Raw genomic sequence first — 24,008 nt, 5'->3', positions numbered from 1 at the left:
TAGGCACTCTTATGGTTGGATCTTCTGATGAATTATTCCTTTATCAGTAGGAAATGTCCCTTTTTAGCTGTGTAGTTTTTGTTTTATAGTGTTATATGACATCAAAATAATCACTTCAGCCTTCATATTCTTACTGTTAGCATCATATATAATTTCCCCACCCATTTGCTTTATTTGCTTTAAACTTACCACACTTTATTAAAAGTGTGTCTCTTATAGGCAGGAAATGGTAGTATGGCCTTTTTTTTTTCTTTTTTTTTTTTTTTTTGTAATGGACTCTGTCCCTCTCAGTCTCTGCCTTGACTGTTGTGTATAAATGACTTAACATTTAATATAAATTGAAATTTGGATTGAGATCCCTCTTAGGATTTTTGGTCTTTAAAAAAATACTTAAAACAACTTTATTTAAATGTGATTGACATTCAGCATACTGTATGTATTTAAAGTGAACAACTTGTTAAATTCTGACTTATGTATGTACCCATGAAATCATCAACATGATTAAGGCGGTGAACATATCCATCACTCTGAAAACTTTTTTTCTTACTCTTTTGTACTGTATCTATACCAGCCCTCCTCTCCCCTGCTTTGTCCCAGGTAACCATTCATCTGCTTTCCATTACTATAGATTAATTTGTATTTTTCTAGTGTTTTATTTAAGTGGAGTATATATGTGTATGTATGCATGTGTATTTAGACACTCGAATGTATATATAGTATACACAGACAATATTTTTGTCTTGCTAATTTCCATGAGTGTAAATATTTTGAGATTATTTTTGTTGTTACACACATTAGTAGCTTATTCCTTTTTTTGTTCACTGTTTTTCCTTTGTATGGATATAGCGGTTTACTGTTTATATTTTTTAGGTGTTGCAAATTAAGCTACTGTTAACATTTAAGTACATATTTTCTATAATCATTATCTTTTTTGGTCTTGGATAAATACTTAGGTGTGAAATAAATGGCTAGTTTATAATGATAAGTGCATGTTTAATTCTTTAAGGAGCTGACAAAATGGTTTTTAAAGTGGTTATAACATTCTGCATTCCCATCAGCAGCATATGAGAGTTCCAGTTGCTCTACATCCTCAACACTTGGTATGGTCACTCTTTCTAGTTTTTGCCATTCTAATAGGTGCGGAGTGGTATCTGTCTGCTTTTAATTTTCATTTCGTTAATGAATAGTAAGTTTGAGCTCTTCTTCACGTGGTTATTTGCCATTCTTTTATTTTCGTTACTGATGTCTGTGTTCAGAAATCTTTTGCCCATTTAAAAAATTGAGTTTTTTATTGTTAATTTTTTATATAACAGCTTTATTTATATATCATACAGTTGATCTATTTAAAGTATACAATTTAATGTTTTTAAAAATACTCAAAGACCTGTGCAGCATCATCACAGTCAGTTTTAGAACACTTTCATGAAGCTAAAAAGACCTATTGTTCCCATTATTAGCATTCACTCCTATTTCCCCTAAACACTTCTACCTTGGCAACTGTTAACCTATTCTATGTCAATTTGCCCTATTCTGGACATTTGTATAACTAAGATCATAGAATATGTGGTCTTTTGTGACTGGGTTCTTTAACATAGTGTACTATTTTCCAGATTTGTTCATGTTGCAACATGTCTAAGTAATTCATTTGTTAAGTGCTAAATGATACTCCAGTGTATCGGTATACCATGTTTTCCAGTTGATGGATATTTGGGTTGTTTTCACTTGGCTATTTTGAATAATACTGCTATGAACAAATAGTACTGCTGTGGAATTTGTTTCCAATATTTTTGTTTGTGGAAATAGGTTTTCATTCTTCAGATTATTCTTGGGAGTGTAATTCCTGGGTCATGTGTTAACTCTGTTACCCCGTTTTAGAAATTGCCAGTCTGTTTCCCAAAGTGGAGGTACCGTTTTACATTTCCACTTACATTGCATTAGGTGTTGTATTTTTCTGCATCCCATCTATATCAATACTTGATAATGTTTGTCTTTTTGGTTTTGGCTATCCTGGTGAATATGAAGTGATACTTCATTTTATTTTTTATTTTCATTTCTCTAATGACTAGTGACATTAAGCATCTTTTCATGTGCTTATTGTCCATTTGTTTATCTTCATTCCAAGAATTTGTGTCTTTTAATTGGGATAGTTAATTTGCATTTAATGTAATTGATTGGTTAGATTTAAATCTGTCATCTTGATACTTGTTCTTTATTTTTTTTAAGATTTTATTTTATTCTATTTCATTTTTTTTTTAAGATTTTTATTTATTTATTTGACAGACAGAGATCACAAATAGGCAGAGAGGCAGGCAGAGAGAGAGCGGGGGAAGAAGGCTCCCTGCTGAGGAAAGAGCCTGTTGGCAGGGCTTGATCCCAGGACCCTGGGATCGTGACCTGAGCTGAAGGCAGAGACTTTAACCACTGAGCCACCCAGGTGCCCCAAGATTTTATTTTTTAAAGTAATCTCTATACCCTATTTGGGGCTCGAACTCACAACCCCAAGATCAAGAGTCATATGCTCTACTGACTGAGCCAACCAGGAACCCCAATACTTGTTTTTTATTTGCTCCATTTGTTTTTTGTCCCCCCCCTTTTTGGCCTTCTTTTGAGATGTTTATGATTCTTTTTTTTCTACTTTGTTCTATTATTAGCCATAAATGTTGTTATGTTGTGTTAGTCGTAGTCTAGGGCTTAAAGTTTACATCTTTTTCTCTGTATAGTTTACCATCAAGTGATATTATTATACTATTTCTCAATGTAGTATAAGATCCTCAAAATAATATAATTCCATTTCTTTCTTTTTGGCTTTTATGCAGTTATTGTGATGTTTATCTTTATTATAAACCCTGCAACGAATTCTTACTATTTTTGTTTCAGCAGTTGTTTACTGTGGATCTTTCTTATGTGTCTGTACTTAATTCTCTGAACCTATGGAATGGAGAACCAGGGTTCCACATTGGAAACTCAATTTCTGTCTTTTTTTTTTTTTTTAAGATTTTATTTATTTATTTGACAGACAGAGATCACAAGTAGGCAGAGAGGCAGGCAGAGAGCGGGGCTGGATTCCAAGGACCCTGGGATCATGACCTGAGCAGAAGGCAGAGACTTCTGCCTCTGAGCCACCCAGGCGCCCCATGGGTTCTCTTTAAGACTTCTGCTGAATCTGGGGTGCGCATGGGTTAAAGGAAAATAAAAATTTCCTACCATTTTTAAGTTGCCTTTTTCTTTTCTTTCTTTCTTTCTTTCCTTTTTTTTTCCTTAAGATTTTATTTATTTACTTGACAGAGAGACCTACCATTTTTAAATTGCCTTTTTCTTTCTTTCCTTTTTTTTTTTTTCCTTAAGATTTTATTTATTTACTTGACAGAGAGACAGTGAGAGAGGGAACACAAACAGGGGGAGTGAGAGAGGGAGAGAAGCAGGCTTCCGGCTGAGAAGGGAACCTGATGCAGGGCTTAGTTCCATAACCCTGGGATCTTGACCTGAGCAGAAGGCAAACACTTAACAAATGAGCCACCCAGGTGCCCCAGGTTGCCTTTTTCTTATTAGTGTTTGGTTTTATCTTTCTCTCTTTTTTTTTTTTTTTAAATTTAAAGATTTTATTATTTGTCAGAGAGAGAGGGATCGAGCACATGCAGACAGAGTGGCAAGAAGAGACTGAGAGAGAAGCAGGCTCCCTGCTGAGCAAGGAGCCCGATGTGGGACTCGATCCCAGGAGGCTGGGATCACGACCTGAGCTGAAGGCAGCCGCTTTACCAACTGAGCCACCCAGGCATCCCCCTTTTACTCTCTTTAACAGAGTTGTAACAAAGTTGGTTCTGACGGGTCCTGCTTGGTTTTTGATATTTACTTGGTGGAATGTGCTTTTGGAGCTGTCTACTCCACTATTTTTGCTGACATAAATCTGGATATTTTTGCCTTCCTTTAAATTTTCTTCGGTTTGTTCTGAGATACAGTTAGGTTCTTTGGAAATAGATCCTTTCAGCTTCTTGGTCTTACGATTTATTAGTTGGGTCTAGAGCAGTGCTTGGTCTAAGGGTAAATTATTCCTGCTACCGAGGCAAGATCTTTCTGAGTATTCACATAACCAATGCCCTGTAAGTTGAGTTTTTCCAGTCTGGCTAGGGGGACCAAGCCATGTTTTGGCTCTTTTTGTCTGCCGGATACTCTTTCCTTTAATTCTTCTGGGTAGTTCTTTTTCCAGCTTCAGGTAATTTCTTCACTCATATGTACTCTTCTTTAATATTCAAGTGGTGTTCTCTGTGTATCTCTGTCTGTGAGTGTTTGTTCTCTATGTGTAGAACTTTCATTTCTGGTACTTTGACCTGCCACTTTTCACAGCCTTGGTTTTACCTAATCTTCTGAACTTTGGGAGTGCCCTGAGCTTGGCCTTAGTTCCTTTCCTTGTGCCTTGGCCTGAAGGAACTCCAAAGTGCTAATGTTTTGTATTTTTTCTTCTGAGCTACTTTGTTGTTGCCCTCTGTTTTCACCTATGTCTAAATTGCTGTTAACCCCACCCATTCATTTTCTTTTCTTTTTTTTTAAAAAAGATTTAATTTATTTATTTGACAGATCACAAGTAGGCAGAGCAGCAGGCAGAGAGACAGGGGGAAGCAGGCTCTCTGCTGAGCAAAGAGCCCAGTGTGGGGCTCAATCCCAGAACCCTGATACCGTGACCTCAGCTGAAGGCAGAGGCTTAACCCACTGAGCCATCCAGGTGTTCCCCCCTTTTTTTTAAGGAATGAGAGAGAGAGTGCACATGTGTACAAGTGGGAGGAAGAGAGAACCTTAAGTAGGCTCCAGGGAGGGCTCAATCTTACGACCCTCAGGTCATGACCTGAGCTGAAATCAAGAGTCAGATGCCTTACTGACTGAACCACCCAGCTGCCCTCCGCCCATTGATTTTTAACAAATTTTTATTTTTACGTCTGGGATTTTTGGTTTACTATTACAGTTCTCAGTTCTTGGAAGAAATTTTCAATTTGTATTGTATGCATTTGAATGTAATAAGGATACTTATTTTGATGTCTGTGGCTGAAATTCCAGAATACAGATCTGTTTTGATTTTCTTGTTTCTGCTGGGTTTTCATTTATGTTGTCTTATCTCTCATGTGTTTCGTACTTTTTATTCTGCTGAAAATGGTAATGAACCAATAGTAGTTATTTGTAATCAAAATTACATTGTTTTCCTTCAGAGAGGCTGTATATTTGCTTCTCTCCGGTGCCCATGGGCACTTGTAATTTAGTCTTACATGAGTCCAGTTTCAGAGTTTGAGATGATCAAAGCCTTAGTGCAGTCTCTTTGAGGGTCCATGTACTTTTTATTATTCTGGCTTGTGGTCCTTTAGTGTTTCAGGTGGAAGGGGGTTGGAGCTTCTTAGTTCCCCTTTTCCCTAGTTGTCCGATGGATTTAGGTCCATAGGTTCTTTTGGCCTTCTGAGTTTGTCAGAACCTCCTTTCACTTTTTTTTATTTGTTTTCTCTGAAGTAGGCAGATGACTCTTGGGTGGCAAAAGTGGCCAAAAGCTATACTCACCTCCCTGGACTTCCATCTTTTCCAGTTTTGGCTCAATAATTCCTCATTACCACATCTTTTTGATACCTTCACACATTTAAAAAAATTAAGCTTTAATATTTAATATCAATTACTAAAATATTTTAAATAAAAATCGAAATAGTAAAATAATGAATGTTAGTACTAGTATTTAAAGTATCAACATTAACAATCTAAAATTTTATTATTGATATTTAAGATGAAAATATCAAAATTTTTATTTTTATTTTTATTTTTTGTTTTGAAAAGGGGGAGTAGGGGCAGAGGGATAGAGAGAGAGAATCCCAGGTAGGCTACATGCCCAGCGTGGAACCTGATGTGGGGTTCAATCCCATGACCCTGAGATGATGACCTGAGCCCAAATCAAGAGTCAGATGCTCAACTGACCGACCCACCCATATGCCCCTTATTTTAATCTTATTTTTAAAGTGGTTTTCAGAAACAATATTGATTTGAATTATTTAGTGTACTCTTATAAGAAGTATCAGTGTTAGCATTTGATTGAATTTTAAAAATGTTTTATTTGTGTTACTATCCTGGAGAAATGATTGAGTGCTTTATCAGTAGTGGTTTGACTATTCAGTCAGTAATGAGAATTTGCTCATGTTTTGTTGTGCATTTACTTAACATAGGCATTTAAAGGATCTCTTTAGAAAGTTAATGATTTTATTTGTGTTTCAAAAAGTTTTATTGAAAACTGGAAAATGACATTAATTTTATTTATTTTTAGGTTGGGCTCATGTGGTTTGTGCCCTGTATATTCCAGAGGTACAGTTTGCCAATGTTTCTACAATGGAACCAATTGTTTTACAATCTGTTCCACATGATCGTTACAATAAGGTACAGTAGATATTATTTTATTGATGTTCGAATATAATTGTTCTAAAGCTGGGAACTATAAGGGTTTTTTTTGTATTTTGTTTTATTATAGGCCTTCATTAAAAATTTTAAGTCATATGCTTCCCATCAGATTTGAAAAAAGTATAATTACTAAATGGTAAACTACAATTATTAAAATATATTCTAAAGTCATAGGAGAACAAAGAAAATTATATATCTTTTGCTAACCTAGATATTGAGTATTTTAACATTTAAATGACATTTAAGTTCTCATAGATTTGTCCTTTAGGAGTTATTGGTTTTTATATTCTTTCAAACATAGAGATTCTATTAAATTTGAATTATCATTATTTGGTATAACATTTATTATGATATAAAATATCCTTTCTTAAAAATAATCCTGTTAGAGAATATTACTTGCTCCTTTTCCTTTCCCAAATTATTTTCTATCCTCAAGGTAGGATTTTTGTTGTTGGCTTTTTCTTAAAAACTTAATTTTCTTTGCTTTTTTTTCCACCCTGTATCTTTGTATTGATTAGTACATAAATATTATTTCTTCATTCTTTGTGTGTTAGATGACTTCTTTTATCCAGTGTGTCTTTAAATATAGTGTTACCATTTAATACCATTTCTGTGGGGAAAAGGTATCATCAGTTCTAAGGTTTCAAATATTTTTGTGTTAAGTGTTTTATAATGTAGATTATTAATATTTATATTTAAAATTTTAAAATATAGGAAACGGAAAAATACAAGATAGGAATTGTCCTAAGTCTTCTCTTTTGTGATCCTTTTAGATTTTTTTTGTGCATTTTTATATATAGTATTTGTAAAAAAAATGTATTATATTTCTTATACTGTTGTGTGTTTCTGAAACTTTATCAACCCTGAACATCTTTCTGTATCCGTTAGATTTCTGTCATTATTTTTAGTGGATACTTAGCATGTAATACAGAGCGTTATTACTTTTTTTTTTTAAAGATTTTATTTATTTATTTGACAGACAGATCACAAGTAGGCAGAGAAGCAGGCAGAGAGAAAGGAAGGGAAGCAGGCTCCCCGCTGAGCAGAGAGCCTGATGCGGGGCTCGATCCCAGGACCCTGAGATAATAGATTTAATGACATTTAAGTTCTCATAAATTATAATCTCATAGATATAATCCTCATATAATCTATGAGAACTTAAATGTCATTAAATGTCATAAAATCTATGAGATTATAATCTATGAGAACTTAAATGTCATTTAATCTATGAGAACTTAAATGCCTGAGCTGAAGGCAGAGGCTTTAACCCACTGAGCCAACCAGGCGCTCCTGAGCGTTATTAGTTTTGATAAATTAATTTCATCAAAGGAATCCCTTACTTTAAAGGGCCTCGTTTGGCTTGGCTTTGGCTTTGGCTTTGGCTTGTATATGCCAATAGAATCTAAATGTATTGTATGAAATTGTCCTCTGAAATTTATACACATGATAATATGTGAGGTTGCTCATAAACTTACATCCTGTTAAGGTATACTGTGTATTACCATTAAAACAATCTTTGCTGTTCTTTTACTTATTTAATTAAAAAAAAGAATTTATTTATTTATTTTAGAGAGAGAGAGAAAGAGAGAGCTCCTGAGTGCCGAGGGAGAGGGAAGGGGGGAAGCAGACTCCCCACTGAGCAAGGAACCTGACATGGGGCTCAATCCCAGGACTCTGGGATCATGACCTAGGCCAAAGGCAGTCTTTTAACTGACTGAGCCACCCAAGTGCCCCCTTCACTATTCGTTTTAGTGAAAAATATTAGGCTAAATATTTTATAGTTAAAAAATGTTATTCATGTTTACTAATTGACCTTGGATAGCTCTTTGTTAATTTTAGTACTGTATTTAAAAAATTTTTCCTACAAAATGTTTTTTATATTAGAGATTTTTTTCTTTTGTCTTGTATACTTGCTGTGTATGCTGTTTACCATAATTTAGCTTTTGCTTTTTTTTTTTTTTTTTGCTAATATTTGCTTTTTAACTTTCATTATGTCTTCATGGTTTTTATTGTTATTGGTATTTTAGCAGGTAATTTTTTTCTAGTTGAGAAGTTTAACATTTTTATATAATTTACAGAGCTATTTCCTATTGTTTCTGCTTTTGATGCCACACAAAGAAAATTTTTCTCTATGCTAATGTATAAATTTTTTATTAGTATTTTCAAGTTCATATTTTTAAGTCCCTTTATTGTTCATCAAGTTCATATTTTTAAGTATTTTTCCTTTTCCTTTTGAAGTAATTTTAAATTTACATAAAGGTTGCATTAATAGTACAAAGAGCTCTTCCTCTTGTAAACCTTTTCAGAGTTATTTATCAATATATGGTGACATCTCAGAATGCTTTATTTATCTTTAAAAATTAATTAATTAATTAATTTGAGAGAGAGCTCGAACATGAGTAGAGTGGGGAGGGGCAAAGGGAGAGGGAGAAACAGACTGTCCACTGAGCAGGAGCCCAATGTGGGGCTCCATCCCAGGACCCCGAGGTCATGACCTGAGGGGAAAGCAGCCACTTAACCTGCTGCGGCCCCTCCAGGCGTCCCTCAGAGTGCTTTAGTTTGCATTTCCTCTAAGAAAGGACTTTTTTCTCCTGCATAACCAGGGTACTGTCATCAAAAAGAGGAAATTAACTTTTATCCATTATTGCTGTAATCCACCGACCTCATCATTTCTCTGATTTTCATTCCTGGTTTCCCCTGTTTTTCGAGTAATGCCTTTCATAGCAAAAAGATCACAGATTGTACTTTGTCTTGCAAGTCTCCTTTAATCTTCAGTAGTAACTCAGTCTTTCCTTTAGTTTCATAACTTTGATCCTTCTGAGGGTTGCAGGCCAGTTATTTTGTTGAATGTTCTGCTATTTGGATTTTCCTCATGATTAAATTTAGATCTTGTATTTTGGCAGGAATATCACAGAAGTGATGCTTTATTCTCATTGCATCCTGTCAGGTGGTACATGATTTCAGTTTTTCCCATTGATCACTTGATTAAGGTGGTGTCTGTAAGGTTTCTTCACTGGGGAGTTAATCTTCTTTCCCTTTATAATAAAGTATTTTGTGAGGAAGTAGTTTGTATATAAATATCTTGTTCCTTGTGCCTTTTACTCACTAATTTTAGTGTCCATTGTTATTTCTTGCCTTAGTTTATTACTGTGATTGATAGCAAGTGGTGGTTTTCTGTTTGCATCACTTGTTCTGCATTCATCAGGTGGCATTCCACCTCAGGGAATAACTTTCTCTGTGTCCTGTTTATCTGTTTATATTAGTATAGACTAATATGGACTTATGTGTTACTATTTTATTTTAATGAGTCATTCCCCCATTACTGTCATCTATCTTCAAGCTGGCTTCTGTGTGTTTTGTTATGTTGTGAGCTCTCTATTTGGACGCAGCAGTATGTTTCCAGGCTCATCTGATTCTGATGATCCTAGCCCTGGAATCATCACCTGTTTCTCCAAGGAGTCTTGATTTCTTTTAGAAACCAAAGTGGGGGCTAAGTGTGATGCTGCTGCTGTTGCTGCTGCTGCTGCTGCTGCTGCTGCTGCTGATTTTTAAGCATTATTCTTAAGGATTTTATTTATAAGAGAGAGGGAGATACAGAGGAAGTGGCAGGCAGAGGGAGAAGGCTCCTCACTGAGCAAGGAGGCCGATTGGGGACTTGATCCCAGGACTCTGGGATCATGACCTGAATCAAAGGCAGATGTTTAACTGACTGAGCCACCCTGGTGTCCCACTAAGTGTGATTACTGTTATTGGGATATTGCTAATCCCAGGCCTTCTCAGTGGGAATAGTTAGGAAATAAATGTATATATATAGATACAGAGATATATACATATTCACATCAGTATTTTTTCAGTGCTTATCTCTATATTTTGAAGTCTGTGAGGTCACAATGATACTTCTGATTGAATATATGATATATATTATAGATATACACATATCTATATGTATTTTTTTTTTAAGATTTTATTTATTTATTTGACAGAGAGAAATCACAAGTAGATGGAGAGGCAGGCAGAGAGAGAGAGAGGGAAGCAGGCTCCCTGCTGAGCAGAGAGCCCGATGCGGGACTCGATCCCAGGACCCTGAGATCATGACCTGAGCCGAAGGCAGCGGCTTAACCCACTGAGCCACCCAGGCGCCCTATATGTATTTTTAAATATAGAGAGCTAGAACCATAAACTCTTAGTAATTTCTCCAAATCAAATCCAACAATGCAGGGTTTATTTTATAAAATTTTTCTTTTCATGTTTATGACTCTCATCCCAACAGTAAAAATCCTGGCTCCCATTATCCTCAATGAATTTACTTATTTGATCAGTCTCTCTTGTATTAATAGATGGATTGCTATGATCCTCTAATGCTGCAATCATCCTAACCTTGTTTGGATTCTACACTTCACTCTGGGTTGCTATTGCTTCCCTGTGTTGGCTGCCCTTTTCACCATTTTTGGGATTTGATACTCAGCTTTAGTCATTGCTCCCTCCCTCTTCTCTCAAATGGTTGGTCTCCTCACCTTGCTTAGGCTTTGGCACTCCACCACCCTACCCTCAGCACCCTTATGGGAGCTTACTTTGCTGGGGCTTTGACACCTGTGTTAGACTTCCCCACTTCCCCAGCATGGATGCTGCCATGCTTGGACCCATCTTATGGCTCTAAGACTAATGTACTCAAGGAGTAAGGGAAAGAAGAAGGAAGAATGGACTATTTAGATATAAATCTTTTATCCATTTAGAGTTCATTTTATCATATATATCAAATGTAGACATATGTTTCTACATTCTTCCTTCCACATAGTCAGCTTTTTCAACACTATTGAATAATCTGTGTTTTACAGAGTAATTTGAAGCGTACATGACTCTTGATCTCAGGGTTGTGAGTTCGAGCCCCCATACTGGGTGTGGAGATCACTTAAAAAAAAACCGAAATACTGTTTTGATCATCATTAAATTCTTGGCTGTTTTTGATGTTTTTTCTGTTCCATTATTGCATCTGTTTATTCTTACCCTAGTACCTATTCTAAATTATTACGGCTTTATGTACATTTTAGTACATGGTAGAATAAATATTGTTACGTCTTTGTTTTTCCACATTAACATTAGGACTAACAAAATGCAGTTTCGACTGTATTAGTGTTACAGTGAAATATTGTTTTGAGGATGAATTGATCTTTTTATAATATTGAATCTTCACCTCTGGAAACATGGTATTTCTCTCCATCAAGCTCATTTTACAGTTTTCCTTATATGAGGGTGCTATATGGTTGACCCTTGAATGTGGGAATTACTGATGTTGACTCTTCCACAGTCAAAAATCCATGTATAACTTTTGACTCCCGAAAAACTGAACTACTGGTAGCCTACTGTTGACCAGAAGCCTTATCAAAAACAAGTTGATAAACACGTATTTTATATATTATGTGTATAATATACTGTATTCGTACAGTAAAGTAAGCTAGAGAAAAGAAAATATTAAGAAAGTCGTAAGAGAGACAACTATCATATGATCTCCCTGATATGAGGAAGTCGAGAAGCAACATGGGGAGTTTGGGGGGTAGGAGAAGAATAAATTAAACAAGATGGGATCGGGAGGGAGACAAACCATAAGAGACTCTTAATCTCACAAAACAAACTGAGGGTTGCAGGGTGGGGGTGGGGGAGAGGGTGGTTGGGTTATGGACATTGGGGAGGGTATGTGCTATGGTGAGTGCTTTGAAGTGTGTAAACCTGGCTATTCATAGACCTGTACCCCTGGGCCTAATAATACATTATATGTTAATTAAAAAAAAGTCATAAGAGAAGATATATTTATAGTGCTATGCTATATCCCACATATAAGTAGGCTGGCACGGTTCAGTCTCAACGGTGCTCATGAGTCAGCTCTCTTCCCTGTTTCTTGGATTTTTTATGGTTGTTGATTTGTATAGTTAACCTTAAAAGCATAATAATATTCTGTTCATGATTATTCAGGGTAGCTAATAGGCATGTAATTCTGAAATGATAGGAACAATTGGAAAATGGATTGTTGAGTTTTGGAAGACAACCATTTTTTAGTGGATGGTAGTAAAGAGTGTTGAAGAGCATTTATTAATGTATTGGTCTCTTACTGTGGACCTATTTTATATCAAGCATTGTGCTAGACACTGGGAATTCAAAGAAGCATAAAATGCAGGGTTTTTTTTTTCCATATGCCACTCCGATTTAGAAAGATGATTGGGTGCCTGGATGGCTCAGTCAGTTAAACATCTGCCTTTGGCTTGTCTTGATCTCAGGGTCCTGGGATCAAGCCCTGTGTCAAGCTCCTTGCTCAGCGAGAAGTCTACTTCTCCCTCTCCCTCTGTCTCTTCCCCCATTTATAAGTATGAAAATAGTAATAATACATGTTATAAGTACAGGTTTCTGCAGCTTTCAAAAGTAAAGCATTCCTGTAAAACTTTTCCTAAGCTGAAATTGGTATAAAATTGAGAGAGCAGTTACCATTAATTTATATGGAGAAAGTTTTGAGCATTTCCAGATTGAAAAAATAACCTTTCTTAAACTTTTCTGATACCTTAGGACTCATCGGTATAAAAAATGCCCAAAATAAACCGAGACAAAGCACAGATGGTTACAGACATAGTTCAAAGCTCTGGAGGCTTGATGTGGAGATGCTCAGTGTAGTTCCTTGGGAAGAAGCTTGGCAGTGCCATTCATGCTGCTCTGGGTGTGTGCTGGCTCAGTGCAAAGCAAATGTTGAACACCACTTTCCCTTTTTGCCTTTTTTCATAAAAGCAAAAATCCTTTAAGGATTGTTTTTAGTTAGCAAAACAGGTATTAATGTAAGTCTTATAAAATCAAAGTGGCATAGCACAGACTTTTGAAAAATGGGGGATACCCGTAATAATAAATGTGAATGGCGTATTATGGAACATAATGGAAAGGAGGGATTACTTTTGCCTAAGGAATTGAATAAAGCATACAAAGAGATTATAAGGACTTTGCAGAATAACTAGGAATTTGACCTGTGGAAAAAGGCTTAAATAATAATTCCAGACAGAAAGTAACATAAATTAGTGCAGTAAGTACAAAGGGAAGGTGGTAACGAGTTCATAAAATAATAAATAATCGTGTGTGGTGAAACATAGTGGGATTTAGGAAAAAATAAAAGGAACAAACCAACAAAGAGAAGAAAACTTTGTGAATGATAGGAAGGGAAATTTTCTAGAATATCTATGTAGTGTTTCTAAATTGCAGAGAACTCATTGTGTTCACTTACTATGTTGTAAAGTTTTCTACATGTCCCTAAATGTGTAACAGCCAGTTTTTGTGCCATTTGTCACCAGGTTCTGTTTTTAATTAATTAATCAATTAATTATTTTTAAACAATATTTTATTTATTTATTTATTTATTTGACAGGGAGAGAGAGATCACAAGTAGGCAGAGCAGGAGGCAGAGGGAGAGGGGGAGGCAGGATCCCCACCGAGCAGAGAGCAGGGTGCGGGACTCGGTTCCAGGACCGTGAGATCATGGCTTGAGCCGAAGGCAGGGGCTTAACCCACTGAGCCACCCAGGCACCCCCTTTTTAAAAATGTCTGGACCTCTCAGGTTGCATCAATCAGTTCTTCATTGCAGGACATACACATTTTGTACTAAACAATGAATGGTATATGTTACCTTTAAGTTACTTTTTTTTTTTTTTAAAGATTTTGTTTATTTATTTTAGAGAGAAAGAACAGGTAAGCCTGGGGTTGGGTGGATGGGAAAAAGGGAGGAAGAGGGAAGGAATCTCAAGCAGACTCTGCGCTGAGCTTGGAACGTGACATGGGGCTTGATCTTAGGACCCGGAGACCATACATGACCAGAGCCAAAACCTAGAATTGGACACTTACCTGATGGAGCCACCCAGATGTCCCTCTATGTTAGTTACCTTTTAATAATTTTTAAGAAATGTGAAGACTGGGGTAACATAGAGATTTTTTGAAGTTTTTGATGGTAGAAACTTGTGTTTTTCAGAGTCAAGGAAGCATTTTATTTTATTTTAATTATTTTTATTTTCTAAGATTTTATTTTTAAATAATCTGTGCACCCAATATGCAGCTTGAACTTACAGCCCTGAGATCAAGTCATATGCTCCACTGACTGAGCCAGCCAGGCTCCCTGGGAGGCATTTATTTTAGAAAGCTACGATTTCCAGAGAGTAGTTGGTAGATGATGTATGTATTCTGTACATATGCTTTTGAAGAGGCTTTATTTATTGATGGCCACAAAGAAATGAGTGTTTATAAGTAAAGGAATGGTTTTAATAGACCAAACAAAGAACACCATAAAAACATGGTGTCATTTAACTGTAAAAGCTTAAAGGTGGAGGAATACTTCGAAATTGCTAGCCCAATATCCCTTCAATTTTTTTTTCAAAAGGAATGGTAGTGGGATAACTATTAAGAGAAGTATTGTTTTGTTTTGCTTTTTGAAGATTTTATTCACTTATTTGAGAAAGAGAGAGGCAGAGAGAGTGACAGAGAGCATGAACTGAGAGGAGAGGGAGAAGCTGAGCATAGAGCCCAGATCCAGGACTCGATCGCAGGTTGTTGGGGTCATGACCTGAGCCAGAGTTAGACTCTTAACTGACTGAACCACTCAGGCCCTCCAAGAAGTGTTGATCAATATATTTAGCATCTGAGTGGAAAAGTTTGAAAGTAGTACATATTCTCTCTGATTTTGGGGTTCCTCATTAGTGCCATTTAAAAAGCTAGGTTTCAGATAGTGGAGCTGAACATTTCATGTATGCATTCATCTGGCCAACATTTATGTATGGCGTGCTCTGTTCTATATCAGACACTACTGGAAGCATGAGGAATATATAAAGCTCCTACCTGGTAGATAGATAGGCACAAATTATTGATCGTTAGGTAGTATGATATGTTCAAGAATTCTAGAATACAGAGAATGTTAACTTAATATGGTGTAACAGGGCTGAAGAGTAGCGAGAAGCAGGGTATCTTAGACTAGATTGTAGCTTCTCTGAATTTTGAAGAGTGAGAAGGCTCCAGGTGCTGGCTGTGAGGAGAGGAAAGAAGAAGGAGCACATCAGTGGCTTTTACTTTTACAGGCTGAAGAAGCAAAAGCTTTGAAGGAGGAAATAGAGTGAGAGGGAGAGAGTGTGAGGCTAGTGGTGAGGGAGAAGGGCAGTATAGCTGAGTTTGAATGTGATATGCAGAATGCTGAGAGAGGTCGTCAAGGACCAGATTTTCAAAGGCCTCCTGTATCATGTTAAGGATTTTGAATTTTATTTCTGTTGAAAGGTTTTTATATTTATGTGGAAGGAGTGTGCTTAGGTCTCCCTTTTTTCTTAAAGATTTATTCATTTGAGAGAGAGTGTGGGGTGGCGAGGGAGGGGGCAGAGGGAGAGTATCCTTAGGCAGACTCCCTGCTGAGAGCAGAGCTGGATCTCTCATCCACGTGATCATCACCTGAACCAAGATCAAGAGTTGACCTGCGGTGGGGGGGGGGGGGGGCTGGGTGGCTCAGTGGGTTAAGCCTCTGCCTTCAGCTCAGGTCATGATCTCAGGGTGCTAGGATCGAGCCCTGTATTGGGCTCTCTGCTCAGTGGGGAGCCTGCTTCCCCCTGTCTCTCTGCCTGCTGCTCTGCCTGCTTGTGATCTCTTTTCTCTCTGTCAAATAAATAAATAAAATCTTAAAAAAAAAAAAAAGAGTTGATCTACCAACTCCATAGGTCTGCCTTTCTTTTTTTTTTTTTTAACATTTTTTTTTCTTAAGATTTTATTTATTTACTTGAGAGAGAGACAGTGAGAGAGAGCACATGAGCGAGGAGAAGGTCAGAGAGAGAAGCAGACTCCCCATGGAGCTGGGAGCCTGATGTGGGACTCGATCCCGGGACTCCAGGATCATGACCTGAGCTGAAGGCAGTCGTCCAACCAACTGAGCCACCCAGGCGCCCAGGTCTGCCATTCTAAAGGATAATGAGAGGAGGATTGGGAGAGGGAAGATGGACAAGAGTAGTTACTTAAACACTGTTTAGGGTTTTGCAGTGTTCCAGAGATAATAATGAGGGTCTGAAATAGAGTAGTATTAGGAATAAAGGAACACATATTTAGTAATAAAAGAGTTTCGATTGACCAGGTATGGTGATTAGTGTGACACACAAGATGAGGGAGGAAGAAAAATGAGAATCACTTTTCAGCCTCAAGAAGGTAAGTACTGGGCACATCATCATCACCTGAGATAGAGTATATGTAGAGTCATCAAGTTAATTGATTTCTTAGAACTGATTTCTTAGTTAACTGATTTCTTAGAACAAAGACATTAAGCTTTAAATTCTTGGCATATGTTGATGGGACTTACTACCTTGTTTGTAATACAGATCTTGTGTCTGCAAGTTGTTGCCAGCATGTATTAGCAATATGATAAGACCCCAAGATAAAATTCACATTTCCGCTGAAGCATTGAATGTTTGCTTTTGTATATGTCTAATATATGTTTGTTTTGCTTGGCACTTTATCCTAGTTACTCAGATGAACACTTAGATTCCTTTTTTTTTTCTAGACAGTTGAATCATTTGGAAAAGGAAACGGTCTTGCAACTTTTTTTTTTAAATTTTAATTTTTATTAACCTATAATGTATTATTAGCCCCAGGGGTACAGGTCTGTGAATCTCCAGGTTTACACACTTCACAACACTCACCATAGCACATACCCTCCTACATACCTTCCCCAATGTCCACAACCCAACCACCCTCTCCCTCCTCCACTCCCCTCGGCAACCCTCAGTTTGTTTTGTGAGATTAAGAGTCTCTTATGGTTTGTCTCCCTCCTGATCCCATCTTGTTTTATTTTTCCTTCCCTACCCCCCAGCCTCCCCACTTTCCTCTCAACTTCCTCATATTAGGGAGATCATGTGATAATTGTCTTTCTCTGATTGACTTATTTCGCTCAACATATATACCCTCTAGTTCCCGCCATGACATTGCAAATGGCAAGATTTCAGTTCTTTTTATGGCTGCATATTATTCCATTGTGTGTGTGTGTTTGTGTGTGTGTGACACACCACATCTTCTTTATCCATTCATCTTTTTTTTCTATAGAAAAATCTTTTGCCCTTTTTTGTACCTCAGCTGATTCTCACTTTCCTTTTTTTTTTTTTTTAAATGATTTTATTTATTTTATTTGACAGACAGAGATTACAAGTAGGCAGAGAGAGAGAGGAGGAAGCAGCTTCCCCGCTGAGCAGAGAGCCCGATGCGGGGCTCAATCCCAGGGCCCTGGGATCATGACCTGAGCCGAAGGCAGAGGCTTAACCCACTGAGCCACCCAGGCGCCCCTGATTCTCAGTTTCCTTGTTCGGCTTTTCTCTGTTGTGTTAGCATCCCTCCTCTACCTGCCAGTACATACGTGTATACATACTCTGTTTTGTTTGGCATTGTTTCTCTTTTTCTAGGGAATAGTAAATTATTTTTCTTTATATTTGTTTTCTGTATATTTTGTGCTTCTGTGTTCAGCTTTACTTCTAATTGCCTTCTCTCAACTCTAAGACTCAGAGGCAGTTTTATTAAATAGGGTTTACTGAGGAATGTGGAAGAATGTTAGTATAATTTCTTTTATGTTACTTCTTTTTTCCTCTTACTTTTAAAGGCAGCAGTCCAGTCTAAACTGGAAATGCCAATACGCAATAGTTAACTTTAAGTTGTTTATGGGAGCAAACTTAATCTCACTAACATACATATTGCCAATTATCAGTTTTTTCATGTTTGTTTGATGTCTTGGGCACTCCCTAGATGATAGATGTTAATATATTATAATTAAGAGTTAAGATTTTATTAGAATCTGTACTTAAAGGGAGAATACCAGGCAATATTTTAAGACAAGGCAAGTCATACTTGACAAATTTGGTTTATCCATGGAGAAAATACTATAATGGGGTTAGAGTTAAGCCCAAAGACTTTATCCTAGTCGGAAATTAAATTACTGAAACTAGCTAAAGTACAAATAGGGTTGGCTGAAAGGCAGCAATAGGCAGTTTAACCACATACATAGGGAGTTGGACCTGAAACTAGAAAGTCACAGTATTGTGGGTTCTACAGTCTTTTTTCTCTCTATGGTCTCTTCTTATTTTCACATAATTTGTAATTCTGCTTCTCATTTTATCTGAGTTCTCTATAAGTAACTTGACTCAGTGTCCAAGATCTAAATTTTTAACAGATCAAGTCTGGTCTAGGTACCTGGGCTTCAAAGCCATTTTCACCTAGCAAAGCATGGGTACCTAGTTACCATTGCACCATTAGAAATTGAGCGTAGATATGGACAATCGTACAGAAGAGGTAGGAGTTATTTAGGTGCTCTTCCTTACCTTCTGTCTCATAAATGTCCATTTAAACTACGTAAAAGCCTATAAACTGTTCCTGATGTAGATATGCCAAATTGTATATGGTAATTCCTTAGTTTTTATAAAATAGTATAGTGTTCTGCATAAACTTTTTGAGAATTTCTGTCTTTTTAAAAAATAATTCACAAAGGAGTTTTTGGCCAGCTTTTAAAAGAAGTGATTTAAGGGGTGCCTGGGTGGCTTAGTGCCTTGAGCATCTAACTCTTGATTTTGACCCAAGTCATGAGATCAAGCTCTGTATCTGGTTCCGCATTCAGCAGGAAGTCTTCTTGAGAGTCTCTTCCTCTGGGCCCCCCTTCCCCATCTATCTCTCTCTCTGAAGTGAATAAATAAGTCTTAAAAAAAAAAAAGTGATTCAAGGTTAGTTGATGACTTTTTATAAAAGACAGAGCCAGGGATTGATTGTATATTGGGACTTCCTTTTTATATAAAACTGATGTGTTGAATTAGGGCTAAACTCTTGGTATATGTTATTACAGTATGGAGTCATGATGAATAAAATTGAGTAAGCTGGTCTGTTTGAGTTGTTTGATTTTAAAGCAGTAAGTCTTAGCAAAGTGTATAAGGTGTCCTGGAAGACAGTGTACTTTGAAGGCATGTCACATTTTTCCAGACTAGTGTTTCTTTACTTTTTTGGCATCTTCAAGATTCTGATAAAAACCTAAGGATTCTTTCTACAGAATAATATACACCTGAAACATAACACAATATTTTACATATACTTTCTGGAAGATTATAAGAATACTCCTTGATACATTCTCAATGAGGATTACCGAATTTTAGATTACATCAGATAATAAATATTTTAATACTTGATGTATTTAAAAATAATACACTTAATTATCATTTAAAAAAAGATTTATTCATTTTAGAGAGAGAGTGTGCTCATAATCGGGGAGGAATGAGGTGGGGAGAGAGAATCTCAAGCAGAGTGGAGCACAGAGCATGGAGCCTGTTGTGCAGTTCTGTCCTGAAAATGATACATTTTAAATTTAATGTATAAACATTTTTAATATTTGGCATTTAAAAAATCTGCAAGTAGGAGTTATAATAATGACTCTTTATTCCTGGCTCTTTACTTTGGATGACTCTAACTCTAATGTTTATGTCATTATTATTGCCATATTACTAAGGTATTTTTCTTTTATAAATTAAAGCATGACAGGAATCTTGCTTCACTATGTCCTTTATTCTGTGTTTTGGATCATTTCTTTTGGCTAGAACTGTAGAGTTAGAATTATTGTGTTATAGACTATACTGTTTCTAAAGTTCTGATAAGATTGCCTGATTGCTTTCCAAATTTATATAGCTAATAATTTATGAAAATGCCATTTTTACCACACCATTGTCTATATTGGTTTTTAATCATTTTTTCTTGAAAGATTTATTCATTTATTTGACAGAGAGAGAGAGAGAGAGAGAGCACGTGCATGCGGGGGTGGGGGACAGAGGGAGAGAATCTTCAAGCGGATTGTGCACTGAATGCGGAGCCTGAGGTGGGGCTCAGTCCCACGACTTAAGAGATCATGACCTGAGCTGAAACCAAGAGTCAGTGGCTCAACCAGCTGAACCACCCAGGCACCCAGGTTTTTATCAGTTTTAATATTTGTTAATTTGATAATTAAAAATGGTGTCCAGTTATTTTAATTTTTGTTTTATTAGTTGTCAGGTCATCAGAATAATCTTTTTGTGTCTCTTAAAAAATTTTTTTTGTTTATTTTTAAAATTTATTAACATATAATGTTTTTGTTTCAGTATGTATTTGTTTCAGTGGTATAGGTCTGTGATTGATCAGTCTTACACAACACACAGCCATTATGACAGCACATACCTCCCCAGTGTCCATAACCCAGCCATCCCATTCCCCCCACATCCCTCCACTCTAGCAACCCTCATTTTGTTTCCTGAGATTGAGAGTGTCTTACGGTTTGTCTCCCTTTCTGGTTTTGTCTTGTTTCATCTTTTCATCTCTTCCCCTATGATTCTCTGCCCTGTTTCTCAAATTCCACATATCAGTGAGATCATATGATAATTGTCTTTCTCTGATTGACTTATTTTGCTTAGCACAATACTCTCTAGTTCTGTCCATGTCTTTGCAAATGGCAAGGTCCCATTTTTTGATGGATGCATAATATTCCATCGTGTGTGTGTGTGTGTGTGTGTGTGTACATACATACATGTACCACATCTTCTTTATCCATTCATCTGTTGATGGATATTTAAGCTCTTTCTATAGTTTGGCTATTGTGGACATTGCTGCTATAAATACTGGGGGGTGTGTGCCCTTTTGGATCACTACATTTGCATTTTTGGGGTAAATACCCAGTAGCACAGTTGCTGGGCTATAGGGTAACTCTATTTTCAGCTTTGCGAGGAACCTTCATACTGTTTCCAGAGTGGCTGCACCAGCCAACAGTGTAGGAGGGTTCCCCTTTCTCCTCATCCTTGCCAACATCTGTCGTTTCCTGACCTGTTAATTTTAGCCATTCTGACAAGTGTGAGGTGGTATCTCATTGTGCTTTTGATATGTATTTCCCTGATGCCCAGTGATGTTGAGCAGTTTTTCATGTGTCTGTTGGCCAGATGGATGTCTTCTTTGCAAAAATGTCTGTTCAGTTCTTCTGCCCTTTTCTTGATTGGATTATTTGTTCCTTGGGTATTGAGTTTGATGAGTTGGGTGTCGATTTTGGATATTTTTATCTGCTATGTCTTTTATCTGATATGTCCTTTATCTGATATGTCCTTTGCAAATAATCTTCCGTTCTGTGGGTTATCTTTTGGTTTTGTTAACTGTTTGCTTTGCAAAAGCTTTTTATTTGACGAAGTCCCAATAGTTCCTTTTTTTTTTTCCCAAAGATTTTTATTTATTTATTTGACAGAGAGAGAGAGAGAGAGAGAGAGCAAGCGAGCACAAGTAGGCAGAGCGGCAAGCAGAGAGAGAGGAAGAAGGAGGCCCTCCACTGTGCAGAGAGCCCGATGTGGGACTCGATCCCAGGACCCTGGGATCATGACCTGAGCCAGAGGGAGCCGCTTAACTGACTGAGCCACCCAGGCGCCCCCCAGTAGTTCATTTTTGCCTTTGCTTCCCTTGCTTTGGCAATGTGTCCAGGAAGAAGCTGCTGTGGCTGAGATGGAAGAGGTTGCTGCCAGTGTTCTCCTTCTCTTTTAAACTGTTAGGTTTTCTAAAAGTTAAGAACTCTTTAAATAAAGTTCTGTTTGAATATACCGCAGGGACTTTTTCAGTTTGTCTTTTCGTATTGGTGACATAAGAAAATATTTATAAACACACAGACTTCACAGTTTTTTGGGGGGGTGTGGCAAGATACAAGGTGATTTAAAAATTGAGTCTTTGAAAAGTAAATAGGTTATATAGGATTACAGTTGCTCTTTGAATAGTATAGGTATGAACCATGTGGGGTCCACTTACATGCAGATTTTTTCTGCTAAGTACCGTACAGTACCTAAATGTATTTTATTTGATGATTTTTTTTTTTTTTTTTTAGATTTTATGTATTTATTTGACAGAGAGAAATCACAAGTAGATGGAGAGGCAGGCAGAGAGAGAGAGGGAAGCAGGCTCCCCGCTGAGCAGAGAGCCCGATGCGGGACTCGATCCCAGGACCCTGAGATCATGACCTGAGCCGAAGGCAGTGGCTTAACCCACTGAACCACCCAGGCGCCCCTTTGATGATATTTTTTAATGACATTTTTTCATCTAGTTTATAGTATATAATACATATGCCAAATATGTGTTAAGGCCTCTGGTAAACAGTAGGCTGTTAGTTAAGTTTTTGGGGAGTCAAAAGTTATACCTGGCTTTTATTTTTTTAAAAAGTTATTTATTTATTTGAGAGAGAGAGAGAGTGCACGGGTGCCCTTGTAAATGAGACCATATGCTCATGAATGGGGGAGGGGCAGAGGTAGCAGGAGACACGTAGACTCCCCCTCTGAGCAGGGATCCTGATGCAGGCCTTGAACTTATGACACTGAGATCATGACCTGAGCCTACATCAAGAGTCAGCCACTCAGGGGCAACTGGGTGGCTCAGTGGGTTAAAGCCTCTGCCTTCGGCTCAGGTCGTGATCTCAGGGTCCTGGGATCCAGCCTCGCATTCAACTCTCTGCTCAGCAGGGAGCCTGCTTCTTTCTCTCTCTCTCTGCCTCCCTCTCTGTGTACTTGTGATCTGCCTGTCAAATAAATAAATAAATAAAATCTTAAAAAAAAAAAAAAAAGAGTCAGCCACTCAGCTGAGCCACCCAGGTGCTCCTGCAACAGATTTTCAACTACATGGGGGGATGGAGACTTCTAACCTGCATGTTCAGGGGGCAACTGTTTATAGTATGCACCAAATTATAGTATTGCTCTTATTTTTCTGTACTTGTAATGCAAAGATCATTTTTTCCTCAAGATTTTCACAAGCAGGCAGAGGGAGAGAGTGATGTGGACTCCCCATTGAATGGGGAGCCTGACGTGGGGCTTGATCCCAGGACCCCAGGATCATGATCTGAGCTGAAGGCAGCTGCTTAACTGACTAAGCCACCTAGGCATGCCAAGATCATTCTTATGTATACACAGAGCTCTGTACATATGCACAGAGCAGTTGCATAGTACTAAGGAAGTTATACATCACAGTCACAAAATCTTTCAGCAAGTTTCAGAAAATTAACAGAATGATAGCTATTACCCTTATTCTGGCTCTTTCTTCACAGGTGGCTAAAATCTGTTATTTTCTGCATGCTGTAAGTGAGACATCTAAGGCAAAATGATACAACTTCTCTTGCGGTATTCCAAGTCACATGGAAAATGAAAATGACTTTGTTCATTGTGAGATACTATCTTTTAAGAGGAAAAGTCCATTTGCCATAATGGCTATATCTGTAGCACTTTTAGTGTAAAAGCCGTAATGTTGAAATTAAACATGTAAGGATTGTAAGGAGTGAATGTCTTCTGTGCAAGAGTATACACATGGTCCATTCATTTTTGTGTGTGTGTGAAGAAAATAGAAGTTGAATTGCATATCTGGATATGTTGACAGGAATGGTCTTTTCCACTGCTATGGGAAGACTCTGACAACAAACTATAGAGGTTAGGTCTCTGCCTTCATCGATCCAGTAGCATGGAGCTTTCTTTTGGTTATCTTCCATGCTACTGGTTTAGGCATTCTGTTCTGTGAAAAAAATTTTTTTCTTAGGCCAAATTATACTGAATGCAAGTCAA

General features: G+C 37.3%; 1 protein-coding gene across 15 annotated transcripts in view; it reads left to right on the top strand.

Annotated features, from left to right (window-relative positions):
* MLLT10 (MLLT10 histone lysine methyltransferase DOT1L cofactor) overlaps window positions 1–24,008 on the top strand; it is a 245,785-nt gene that overhangs the window by 77,682 nt on the left and 144,095 nt on the right. For 14 of the 15 annotated variants that reach the window (XM_045084991.1, XM_045084990.1, XM_045084989.1 and 11 more), the window contains one exon: window positions 6,284–6,393. In XM_045084991.1, the coding sequence (XP_044940926.1) occupies window positions 6,284–6,393 (110 nt within the window). Of the gene's footprint in view, window positions 1–6,283; window positions 6,394–20,333; window positions 20,378–24,008 lie in introns of those variants that run through there. The other variant, XM_045084999.1, reaches the window with a different exon arrangement.

Source organism: Mustela putorius, unplaced genomic scaffold (genome assembly GCF_011764305.1).
Source record: "Mustela putorius furo isolate JIRA1106 unplaced genomic scaffold, ASM1176430v1.1 tig00000827_pilon_pilon_pilon, whole genome shotgun sequence".
Classification (NCBI taxonomy): domain Eukaryota; kingdom Metazoa; phylum Chordata; class Mammalia; order Carnivora; family Mustelidae; genus Mustela; species Mustela putorius.
Note: the sequence above shows the minus strand (reverse complement) of the source record. Positions and strands in the feature narration are given on the sequence as shown.